This window comes from Engraulis encrasicolus, chromosome 9 (genome assembly GCF_034702125.1).
Source record: "Engraulis encrasicolus isolate BLACKSEA-1 chromosome 9, IST_EnEncr_1.0, whole genome shotgun sequence".
NCBI classification, from domain to species: Eukaryota; Metazoa; Chordata; class Actinopteri; order Clupeiformes; family Engraulidae; genus Engraulis; species Engraulis encrasicolus.
The window spans coordinates 21,018,739-21,031,653 of record NC_085865.1 but is presented as its reverse complement, the minus strand read 5'-3'; the positions used below and the strand labels follow the sequence as shown (position 1 = coordinate 21,031,653).

Below are 12,915 nucleotides of genomic sequence, written 5' to 3'. Positions count from 1 at the left end.
TGAGGATAAGGAGACGACATTCAGATAACACAAAATACAAGCTCTCATGCTGTCTGGAGAGACGTCCAATCAGGCTGTCAATCAGGGCCGGCGACGGAGGACCCATACTGAACAACGGGAGGGACAGGCGGCCCGGCCACAGGCAGCAGCGCCAGCTAGCAACAGGCAAAGACGAGGCTACCGCGTTTGACTGGCTGTTAGTTTGAGTGTTTTTCGGGGCTGTCTGTGTCGAATGCAGAGTATTAAATGTCAAGGCAAATGTATTCCCTGTTAACAGCAATAACATGGAGTGAGAGGAGTTTAGTGCTTCAAAAGGATTGAACTGGGGGAAAAAAATTAAAGTCATAAAACACCTACGTTCAGTCTGTGAATAAACATTATGGATTGGAGCAGCAGCCATGTTTTATTGGAGCAGACTTCACGAGACTATCAGTTGAGTGAGCCGGCACTCTATATAGCACTATAGTCCATTAGTGAAGTTTATGCCGCAGTGACCAAATGAGTTCCTGAAAGAAACCCAGAATGTTTTTTTTTTCCCTTCGGGTTCTGAAAGCACTGCCCACAAGGCTACGTATTGAACCAGCGGCTCTTTGTGGTTCCTGTATTTTGGCGGACTGCGAAGAAAATGTCCGTCATCCTCCAGGACGATAGTCCCTGGCCTGCTGTCAAGGGAGGGGCAAACAGGTCATTTGGCCCAGGAAAAGGGGAGCCCCAGAATTGGGATCGCATTACATTGTACATACAGTATGTACTGAGAGAGGGGGCCCTTTCAGATGATTTTGTTCTGGACTCAGCAAAAGTTGTCAGTGGCCCTGAGTTAGAGTAGCAGCTGCATTGAACACATCCCGCCAGAGGCTTCAGTCCATCTAGTCTTTTTTTAACGAAATGCGTCCTTGTCCTCATCATAAGCCTCGAAACACCCGATTGACCTCATCATAAGCCTGGCAACACCCCTCTCAGTACTACAAAATAAAATAGAGTAATAATGCCCCTCACTTCTCAACGCCTCCCTAGGGCTCCCTAATGCCCCCTGGGGAGGCTGTAGGGCACTCGTTGAGAAACACTAGATTCTAGTCTATACTGGTGTTGGTGCCTGGTTTATTTTAAGCAGCACCAAGTGCAGTGGATAGAGCACAGTCATGCAGTACTTAGGTAATCGAAAGGCTGTTTTTACTGCAGCGGAGGCAACAGTGTTGCTAGCATTGCCTCATACAAAACTGGTCAAATGGCCCAGCATAAGATTCCAGTAGACGGCAAACTAGTCAGGGATTAGTTCAGTCATAACAACGAGATCTCTCTAGGCCCCAAGCTATAAATGAATTAAGTCTTTAGTGTTTTCTTTACAAGATTTGTATTCACATCACTTTTGCCTTCAGAATAAACTAAACGTCGGAAGGTAAAAACCCATTTCAAAACGCACTAACGCACTAACAAGCTTAGCGAAAGGTGAAACACCGGCCTGTGTGCTCACTGTATAAATCTGCTCTGAGGAATGTCTTCTGGGAGATTTTTTTCCCCTTCTGAGGTCAGGGGAAGGTGAGGTGGAGAAATGACTACAGGCAGAAACAAGAGAGTGATGGGATGAGGTGGTTTTGTGTTTACAAAGAGCTGCAGACAACCGGGATAGTTGGCCGTCGGCAGTCCCATGGTTCCTTGGGACCTCGTCCTCCTGAACTTCTCCATCCGGAGCAGCCTTTGTGAGAAGAATGATGAATGAAAGAATTTCTATTTTTTTCGCACACCTCAGCTGGCAGGTGCGTTGAAGATGGCCCATGGGTCACTCATCAGGCAACTTGAAAAAAACGTTCAAGTTTACCTGATGAAGGTCTAGGACAGAAACGTGTATTAAAGAAAACAGCGAAATGGTCAGTGTGTGTGAGCTTTTTCCCGTAGTCTGATAGAAGAATGATGTCAAAGCTTTGAATTCAGAAAAGCTTTCTTGCAGCATTAGATGGCTCCAGGCCTGGATGTGTTGAGGTGTTAATGTATGACAGGTGCAGGCTGCTCCAGGGGCTTTAAGCCTTGGCCTTGAGTCCGACTAACCTGGCCTCTGGGCAAGGGTACCAGGAGGGGGGAAGCTGCTGGAGACCCTGAGGGTTAGCTGGCCTAGTTCCCCAACACGCCGGCTGTGGAGGCCAACTACACAAGCCTCCAGGCAAATGAGGTGTAACAAAGGAGAGAGGAGGTTGGATTACGATACGATGGTGGATGATGCATTATGAGAGGGAAAGGGGAGGTCAGATCACAACACGTGACATCAAAATATATATTGTAAAACATTAACATGCAAGCCAGTTGAACTAATAAAACGTAGAAATCAAACTCTCAAATTGAGTTACTATAAAAGCTTAAAGCAGCAGAGCAACTTACTTTTTAAAGTTTTACATCTGATAGTATACAGAATGGTTGGTTATTTGTTACAGCTTTTGTACAGTCTCTGTCATCTTCTCACATTTTACGTGGAAAACAAAATGGTTTCAGGCTCCCGGTCCAGTGAGTATCTTCCTAGACACATATTTTATTCCCTTAGGTGCACATTACAATATAGGTATAGCAGAATTCCTTGAAATGTACCATATGTTACTTATGGTGTCCTTAATCCCATGGCACTACAAAGAACTTAAATAGATAAGCATTCAAAGACATCCCTTCAAACATCCTTCAAAATGTGCTTTTGCTAATATTCCTAATTACATGGTACTTAGTCAAGTTAATTGCAATCGTGGGGAAGTCTCTCCCAGAGTTGCCTTTCCTACGCTCCAATAAACGTTTTACCAACTTAATCCTTTCACGACTACACGGCACTTAATTGAGTTGATGCATAACAGCAGGCATTCTCTATTAGTATTTCAGCAGTAATTTCTCTACATTTATCAACACTCGCGGCTCTTGGCATCTTCCGCTAATATATGGGCAATTTTCCATGTTTCCCTGTTCAACATGCACATTTGCATATGGGTACTGTAAAAGAGAGCTGTATCCAGATGTTGAGCTTTGGGAGGAAAGGAAAAAAGGAGAATAGAGTAGAGTAGAAAAGGACTGAGTATCTTTCCAGCTTGTTAAGTAACATTTAGAGAAGATAGACCAGAATGCACCATTGTTGTTATTGGCCTATTGTGTGTTTTTTGTGAAGTTAGTAGATGGTTGTTGCCTCTGGTACACCGTCATATCATAAAACGTATCATAATGCTGCATACGCAATTTGAATATAATTTTGGAAGTCATTATTATAATCTGTGTGATCTACAGCCATTTATGGTTGCAAATTGTGTGCATAGCTTAATTTTTTGTTTGTTTTCATCATTCAAACCTTTTGGAGGCTTGCTGCTTGATTACCGCTAATTGGCACATTCCATCAAACTTCAGCACGATCCAGCTACACCACAACGATCATAATAACGATTTTATCTCCTGCTCCGAAGGAAACAAACTGCGTCACCCGCCAAATACAACACAAACTTCTCGACTAAGTCAGCGAGTTGGACTCCTTGCATCTTATTTGCATAATCATGTCTGTGGCCCGAGCAGCTCCACGTGTCATGTTAGGTTGTAGAAGGCTCGCGCTTCATGCAGATGAGGGCCGGCTCAGCATCAATTAAAGCGGCGTGCAGAGAGAAGGTCTGGCTCTGTTCCAGTGCTGTGGGCCTGACACCGTCTTCTGCACTCCACACCTCCTTCCTTTCCTTTTTTACTTCTTTCTCTTTCTTCCTCTCTATCTCTATTCCACTCTTTCTCTTTTCCTCCCTTAGTGTCTCCCTCTGTCCATCTCTGTCTCTCTGTCTGTCTCTCTGTCTCTCTCTCTCTCTCTCTCTCTCTCTCTCTCTCTCTCTCTCTCTCTCTCTCTCTCTCTCTCTCTCTCTCTCTCTCTCTCTCCAGGGCTACTGTGTAGTGCTCTCTTCTAAGGGGGTGGGGTACCTATTGCAGCATTGACTCCTGCATTATTTCCATACGCTACTGTGCCAGTAAGTCGCTGCTCCCGAGAATCTCTGCCGCGTTCATTTTGCTCCCCCACGTACAATAATACATTTTTATCGCTTAACATCTCCTTTGCTTTTTCAATGGTCTGGGTGTTTCTGGATCTGGCCCTGGTTTGCAGTCAACTGTTCTATCTATTTTAGCATCTCGAGCTTTCTTGCTGGTGTCCAATCCATTATTGACATAGCCTTCTGCATGCCGCTCAGATTTTCTTTCCCCTCATATCTTGCCTTTCTATCCATGACCAACCACAACCCCGACCTGCCTCAGGATTGTGCTCCTTATTTATTTTATCGGCTGAGTGAGCGTATCTACATCATCTGACTCAGGTGATGCCAGGCTTTGTAATTATGCGCTCTCTCTCTCTCTCTCTCTCTCTCTCTCTCTGTGGGGGATTGTTACCTATTGCGCTAGTGTAGCCCTGCATTATTGACATGACTCCATGCTGCTGCTGGTTCTCCCTGCCTTCCCTCCCTACCTCCCTCCCCTGCCTCCATGCCTCCATGCCTGCCTACCTGCCTGCCTGCCTGCCTGCCTCCATGCCTCCATGCCTCCATGCCTGCCTGCCTGCCTCCATGCCTGCCTGCCTCCCCACCTCCCTGCCTGCCTACCTCCCTGCCTGCCTCCCTCCCTGCCTCCATGCCTCCATGCCTCCATGCCTGCCTGCCTCCCTGCCTCCATGCCTCCATGCCTGCCTACCTGCCTGCCTGCCTGCCTGCCTCCATGCCTCCATGCCTCCATGCCTGCCTGCCTCCCTACCTCCCTGCCTGCCTACCTCCCTACCTGCCTCCCTCCCTGCCTCCATGCCTCCATGCCTGCCTGCCTCCCTCCCTTCATGCCTACATGCCTACCTTCATGCCTGCATGCCTGCGGTTTGCAGATTTTTCCTTCCTTACCTTCCCTCTGCCTTCCAGGCCTCCTCCACCCTCCTACCTTTGCTGCACCAGGTTGTCCTTCTCCATCTCCCCACTTCTCACTGCGGCCCCCCACCTTGCCACACCCCTTGCAGCAGTGCATGTTGTTGCTCTACCTCCTCCCACCACCTCACCCCTATACTCATGAACGGCCATCCGGGTACTTGGCTCCTAAATGTGCGTTACGCCCCTTTATGGGTGAAAGCAAACCGAATGTCTCATCAACTTACATGGTACATCAGCTGCCCTAAATGAACACAGTGCTTCAGTCACGGCCGTTTGGCAATATTATTTGAACAGCCGGCAACACAACCCGTTTTCGGCATGTTGCGCGTGAACACCGCGTGTCTACAGGTCCTTATCTTTCGTTTATTAAACCCCAACACCACCAATTGACTTGCATTGCCTGTTTTCCCCCACAAATGGGTGTAACGCACATGAAAAACGTCACGCCGTTCATGAGTATACCCCAACCCCACCTCATCAGCCGCCCGCCCTCCACTCCTATCTTAAACCATCCATCTGGTATCTCTCTCTGGTATCTGCTAAGCTAAGGGGTTCCCAAACTTTACCATGATAAGGCCCTCCCATATACCGGTAGATTCTAGCCAAGCCCCCCCTGACATATAACAGGTCGTGCCACACTATTTTTGTCCCACACCCCCTTTCACAACCATAGTCTGTTTGTTTGTCAGTTCCTCATTGAGATTTATATAATAATGATAATGGTGGTAATGTTCAGAAATGCAATATTATTATTATGCCGTTCTTGACTAATGGCAATACTTGCCGTGCACCACCTAGCACCTCCTTGCGGCCCCACCAAGGGTCCCCGACCCCCACTTTGAAAACCACTGTGCTAAGCGTATTGGACTCACCTGATGACAGGCTGACTGATTATCCTAACCATTTCCAATGACTGAGCTGGAGCAGGGAAGAGGTTCTGAACACCTGCTGTGCAAAGGGGTTTTGGTGGAGAAGGGTTTAGACTCGACATTGTGACTGCTGAGCCAGAATGTTGCTGTCTCTGCAGCTCCCTGCTCTACCATTTCTACGCAGTTTACAGGCATGACCGCTCCCCCATTCTTACATCCGCATAATATTTGAGCAGATTGAGGTCGGTGTGTGTGTGTAGTATTGTCTACTAACATGCATTGGGATTTTTTGTAGTTCGAGTGAAATCAAATGACGCGTATGCATACACTCCTTTTTTTGGAGGAGGAAGCCAATGCACACCAGGTATCGAGGTGCAGGTAGCAGGTACTTGTTCACAGATGTGGCAGATGGATATCATCCCTCTGAAGTACGCATACAAACCATGAAACCCCGGTATCTTCTCTCTGAAGCATACGCATACACACCTGAAACCCCGAAATTGACAAATAAATCATGAATTATACCACTCATGCAATTCCAAGTCTCATTTTTCATTTTGTTTTCCAGCTGACCTGGGCAGGTTAACCCATAGGCTCAGGAGCAGCCCTGTGTAAATATTGCTGTCCAGCAGCCCCTACAGCTCCAGGGTGTATACGGCCACAGTCACCAAGTAGGGTGCAGGGACTGTGAAGCTCCGCAAAGGTCAAGCGCCGAACTGAGTGCTTTAGCGGGGGGCAATGGCATTGATTTATCGATTCAGGGTCTCGTCACGCCTGCGTGTCCACAGAGCATGATGGCAGTGTACAAATCACGACGCTGGACCGTCTCTGGCAGTCAAGGTTGTTGACCTTACCTACTATTGGATTGGCCCTTTTGGTGCTATTCTACGAAGATGGCCTAGAACATTGGAAAGTGGGGAGGTTATTTTTTTGTACTCTTACGGTTGTGCCAGTACCATTCATGGGTCGTGATTTAACAAATTGCAGTCAAATGTACTGGTTGAACCGTCTTTGTAGGATGTGATTTTTTTTGTGTGTGTGCACTTTTGCAGGCTGTGACTTTGCACTTAAATATCACAGGACATTGGAAGGTTATGTCATTTTTTTGTTGCTGCATTATGAAATCAAGTTGCTCGGGCACATTTTTATTGAAGCACAAACCAGCACTCCACCATCATCATGCCAGATTCAGCAGCTGCTGCATTAGGGAAATGTGGCGGCCTCCATCCATTTTTACCTGCACCTCCTCCCTATTTTACCTCACACGTGCTCTCTCTCTCTCTCTCTCTCTTTCTTTCTTTCTTTCTTTCTTTCTTTCTTTCTTTCTTTCTTTCTCTCTCTCTCTCTCTCTCTCTCTCTCTCTCTCTCTCTCCCTCTCTCTCCCTACACCTTGAGGTGCTGTTTCCAGCTTTTTCTGTGTGCTTTCCGCAGAAAAGCCCACTCACGCATTCTATTAATGGAAATTTCTGAAAGCTGCTGTGTCTGTTTCTGTGAATGTTCTCCACCCCCTTCTGCCTCCTCTCTCTCTCTTTCTCTCTCTCTCTCTCTCTCTCTCTCTCTCTCTCTCTCTCTCTCTCTCTCTCTCTCTCTCTCTCTCCCCTCGCCTCACCCTCATCTCTTAGCTGTGTGCATACTGTAGGCAGGAACAGCGTGAGTGGATGGGCTAGGCAGGCAGAGTGGTGTTTGGGACTGCCTCTGCATAAACTCCCACACACTGGGGCTTTTTCTCCATGTCATGCCATGCTAAATAGCAACTTTCAGCTGCCATACTTCCTTGCTAAATTGCACATTAATGAGCCATACCTTTTGGTCTCCATTTTTGATCTCCATTACCATAGATAGGGAGGTTGTTATTGTTATTTCAAATTTACACGTGCCATCATAAGCTTGTAGTTATGCTAAGTCAACACTAATTAGTGTGGCCCTTAAAGGCCAACTTCCGATAAAACACAGTTTTACTCACTCCTTTTGACAATCGGACGGTCACCCCAAGTTAAACTCACATGCAAGGCTCTAATAGCGGTGCGTCGACTCGCCTGGCTGTGTTTCCCGGTGTTTCCCAATTGACATAAATAATGCAGATAAACGAGCGAATCACGAAAGCCTTTCTGTGTTGCGTCACATCGAAAGAAGGCGATGCCCACAAAGGTTTATGTCGAACCAGTTTTCTAAAAACATGTTGAGTATTTTTTTTCTGCTTGTTTTCAAAACAAGCAACGGCTGGTGGCCTGAAACCTAGCTTAGCATAGCTATCAGCTGGTTGCTACTCTCACATACACAAAAAGCACAAAGCCTCATACGTACAGCATGCCCACTCTGGTTGCTCCGTGCCTGCAGCTCGCCTAGGGGTCGCTGTCGAAAGAGCACAGCCCTGAATGGAGCATGCACGCCTCCATTGGCGCCCCTATAGTGCAGTACCACCCGGGGAAGTGGCGACTCTGTTTCCCATTACAATCTCTCCAAGAACAGGAGGACTGAGCCAATCAGAGACGCATTTCCACGAGAGCAGGAGGAGTGAGCCAATCAGAGACGCATTTCCACGAGAAACCCGGAACACCCTCTTGTTTCTCCACCAGCCACCTTGCTAGCTTGCAAAAACGGCTTGAAACAAAGCAACCAGAACGTTTTTTAAAACAGGACCAACGCGTAACACATTCAATAACAATGGGGAACACAGCAATATTAATAAAATGACGTTGAGAGGCGGCCTTTAAAGAAGAAATGAAATGAAATGTACTTCATGACACGTCTGTCTGCCTGTCATAACAGTGTTTATGTGGGTGGGTAACAGAAATGTGAGCCTTTTTATTCATGTAGACAGCGTCTGCTAGATGTACTGTTTTGACCTGGTTTGACCCCTCTCTCTCTCTCTCTCTCTCTCTCTCTCTCTCTCTCTCTCTCTCTCTCTCTCTCTCTCTCTCTCTCTCTCTCTCTCTCTCTCTCTCTCTCTCTCTCTCTCTCTAGGTTGCTGACTTCATCCACTCTCTACCAGGCTGCATTGAACAGGCCAAGCAGTTCAGAGAAGAGGTAAACTGAGGCAACATATAATCCAAGATATTTTGTCAGGTCTCACCCTGTTTATTTAAAAATATAGGGATTAGTGTTTCAACCCCTTGGTTGTCATGGTGAAAAACAGAAATGGACCTACAGTAGCACAGCAAAGCTGATGCCTAGAACACTGAATGTTGGACTTGGTGTATCCTAAAAAAAATATCTATATATGTAAAAATATAGATACATGTAAAGTCTATTTGTGTATTTTTGTTTGTCTGGTTTTGTTTTTGCAGCCATATATACTGCATTTATGCTGGCATCAGGCTCTGTGTGCAGATGCATTTCTTCACTCTGTCTGTTTCTGTGTTTGTGTAGCTTTTACACAACCACCAAAACCAAATGTGACCTACAAAGCTTACCACGAGACTGCAAAATGCCTCCCGTAATGTGATTGAGTTTCTAAAGTGTGAAATGTGGTATTGTCAAACCTGTGTGCTTTGAAGCAACATTAGTTATGTTGAGCCGTTGGGAGTGAGAGAGCCTACCTAGTGTGACAGAATACATAATATTTTGTAGGTATCAGGTGGGTAGATGGAGATGCCTCATCAAAGGCTTATATAAAACAGCACCAAGTAATGATGATCTGTATTCAAACCCCACAGCCTCACATCAGTTAAGCCTTTTTCTGTGGGCTCCCAAAGGCAGAGGTTGTCTTTTTGGAAAAAGGATTTAAGTAGTCCTTTAACTAGTATTGATACTGGCCTTCAGTATCCACCAAAAACAAAAACCCATTGATGTAAACAGAAGGCATATGCTTAGAGGGGGGTGGGGGTGAGCGAGCACTACTCGGTTTTGATTTTTCCGCCTCATTGCCTCAAATAAGATTGTCCATCGGCTTTGCAGTAACCCACTCTTAATTCATCAATCCCTTTTTTTTCCCTATCCCCTACCCTCCTCCCCTAATCCCCCTCCTGCCAGCAAATCGATGGCAAGGCCTTCCTGCTCCTGACCCAGAGAGACATCGTGAAGATCATGAGCGTGAAGCTGGGCCCGGCCCTCAAGATCTACAACTCCATCCTGATGTTCAAGCACGCCGAGGACGACCAGTCCTCCAGCAGCCACGTCAAAAACACATGAGCGTTTCCCAAGGCGAAAGAGGAAAAACATAAAACACATACAGACAATACACAAACCCCTGCAAAAAAAGAACAAAAAAATGAGTTTAGCTAGGTTACCATACAACCTCCCCTCTCTTCCCCCTTTACTTCTTAACATGTATGTGATAACACACATAGGTCGACCATATAATGTTTCATTCCGAGACCCATTCATTCCCTTACTGTGTACAGGTACTTTAACCTTAATAAAAAGTCATAGTGGACTTTGCCAAGAGAGGCGCTGTCCCCCGAACACAAGTCTCGACTCGCACGTAGGTCCTAGTGTCTTCTCTCCTTATGATGAACTTAGTTTCCGATATCTGCCTTTTTGAAAAAGACGTCCAAACAGACCGCAAGGTGCAGAGGTCAAGTCCTTAACCCGCCCGGCACACATAAACGCACACAATACAGCACAGGTGTTTTTATACATCCTTTTTAATAACCCATGTCATGTTTCTCACACTATAACTCAGAGGTTCGGACATGTGACAATCAAGTATAAACTCTCATAACCATACAGACGAAAAACTACTATAGCAATCATCCAGGCACTCTTCTGTTCTCTCGGGGAGTATTCAAGGTGCTATTTCTACTCAATAAAATCCAAGCAGTCCACAGAGCATGGCTGGACTTCAAAACACAATAATGGTACATTATTTTGACCACGCCTACTGACTTTAAAGTTATGTGAGGTTTCCCGCTGTGTCGTCTTTTTTTTCGTTTGTCTTATTTGACACTTATTCTATTTTGTATAAATGTCGTGTAATTTCACTGTACCTGTTGATTCAACGTTATTTATTGTGTAAAACCCAAAGGTGTTTTTGCACAGCTGAAGGAAAATAATAATATATGTCTACACATTTTGAAATGCCAAAATTTGTTTTAAAATAATTATCAGAATTTATTTTCTAATATATTGCACATTAGAGCAATCTAAAACAAGTGCTACAATTGTCAAAAACAAGAGGAAACGATAACATCCGGTCCAAATGAGTCCAATATTTTTTGTTTGTTTGTTTGACAGGTCATTGTAATTTAAAGTAGCTTCAAAACTCTTTGAAGTCCTACAGTATGACTGGTGTTATCCTCCTCAACTCTACACCTTATTATTATGTATTTACTTAGCTTTTTATTTCTATTGCCGTAGACCAGGACCAATATCATTGTTCAACTGTGAGTTCTGAGCTCCTTGGGGCCTGAAATGTCCAGACTCCAGCCCTCGCTCTCAGAATACTTGTTCTGTTTCAGAGCAACTTTTCGTAATGATTTATTTAAGAAACTTGTAATAATGCACAATTAATTAAAAAAACATATTGAAATATATATATATAAGTATATATTTGCTATAAATCTTGTCTATTAGTGTAACTATAAGAAGATTATTTTGTTTGCTTCTTCTGCTTTTCCTTGTACATGTGGTCACCGAGAGCCAGCCAAACACCAATGAAATGGATGAGGAATGTGAAAACAGCAATTGTCCTTAATGTTAGTTTTGAGGGTTCTGTGCTTCTTTTTTTTTTTTGCTTACCTACCTGGGGCCATGTTTAACCCAAAAATGAAGAGCATCTGGAACCTTGTATTCTGATGCGTTTTTCTTTTCTTTTTCTTTTTTTTTTAACTGCTGTGCCGTGCAAGACTGCTGTTTTAGTGCATGGGATAACCTACAGGAACAACTCAATGCAACCTCTCTGCTCTGCTGATGGAAAGAAAGAAAGAAAGAAAGAAAGAAAGAAAGAAAGAAAGAAAAAGAAAGAAAGAAAAAAGAAAGAAAACAGCAACAACCTTGAGACAACCGAAACTGTTGTGTACATATTTGTAAACCCTGTTTCTTACACTGAATTTACACTTTGTGAAACCAAATGGATTCAGATCACGACTACACAACCCAAATAAACTGTAGAAACTCTCTCTGGTGTTTGTGGTAATCTCTGTCTAGTCCCATTTTAGCCTAACCCTTTTTGGGAAAAGGTGTCCCATCCCAATTAAAACCTATATATCTGTCTCTGAAGCACATAAAAACATGAAATATGTTGCATTTAAAAGCTAGAACCTTCATTTTGCACTAGAATGTGTTAATTCATATCTAACATACCCACATTTTTAACCCAGGACACAATGGGTTAAAAATGTGGTTGACTTGGATTTTTTTACACACCCAACCTCGTTCACATGAGGGTTAGATGGAAGTCAGTATGATGCTTATCTTGCAACAACAGGCTCTTAACTGCCACATGAAGTCTAATAGCAACTTAGTTTGCAGTCGCCATATCATTTTTGGGCAAAAACTGCCACGATGACTCACAACAACTTCTCAGGAAAGTGGATAATGACTACTTAGTGTTTATCTCACAGGAAAAGGATGCACTCAACACTTTTGACCAGAGGCATTTACTGCGAAAACCGCAGACGCTAATGCCTAGTAACCTGTTGCAGAACTTTCACATTAAGAAGCCTGTGGAAAGAATTACGAGAAAGTGAGTAGTGAATCACTGAAGTGTGTGATTTAACTTCTACTTCAGACGGACTGCTGTTGACAATAGTAACTAAAAAGTGTTATTTTGCATTGACCTGTCATTCACCATGTTATTCACCAATGATTTTCATCAATTACATCAGTGTACACAGATCTATATTCTGTCATACTGTCAAAGCCAGAGTCGATACTATGTTCAGGTGGGGCCCCACGCGAAAATTAAAAGGAATGAACATTTGAAACAAAACTGCTACTACTGTAGTAAAGCGTGAGTTGTTATTCACCACCCAGGGGCTTGGGGGCCCCAAGCGGCTATCTGCCGACAAGATGCGCCTCTGGTCAAAGCCTATACAAAACACCAATAAAATCACTAAGTACGCATTCCTCTCATGGAAATGTCAAAGTCTTACACATTTCCCATAGGATTGCCAATAGGATTTTATGGATTATGGATTTTACTCAGGAAGTAGCTTAGTAAGATGAGACACTGACGAAGGCAACAGCCGAAACGTTTGTCTACACTTCTG

At 44.5% G+C, this 12,915-nt stretch overlaps 1 protein-coding gene across 1 annotated transcript in view; it reads left to right on the top strand.

Annotated features, from left to right (window-relative positions):
* Positions 1-11,823, top strand: part of LOC134455593 (lethal(3)malignant brain tumor-like protein 4) — a 124,256-nt gene extending 112,433 nt beyond the window's left edge. Inside the window, exons 19-20 of the mRNA XM_063206747.1 lie at positions 8,729-8,791; positions 9,737-11,823. Of these exons, the coding sequence (XP_063062817.1) occupies positions 8,729-8,791; positions 9,737-9,895 (222 nt within the window). The 3' untranslated portion in view covers positions 9,896-11,823. The remainder of the gene's footprint in view (positions 1-8,728; positions 8,792-9,736) is intronic.
* The last annotated feature ends 1,092 nt before the right edge of the window (positions 11,824-12,915 follow it).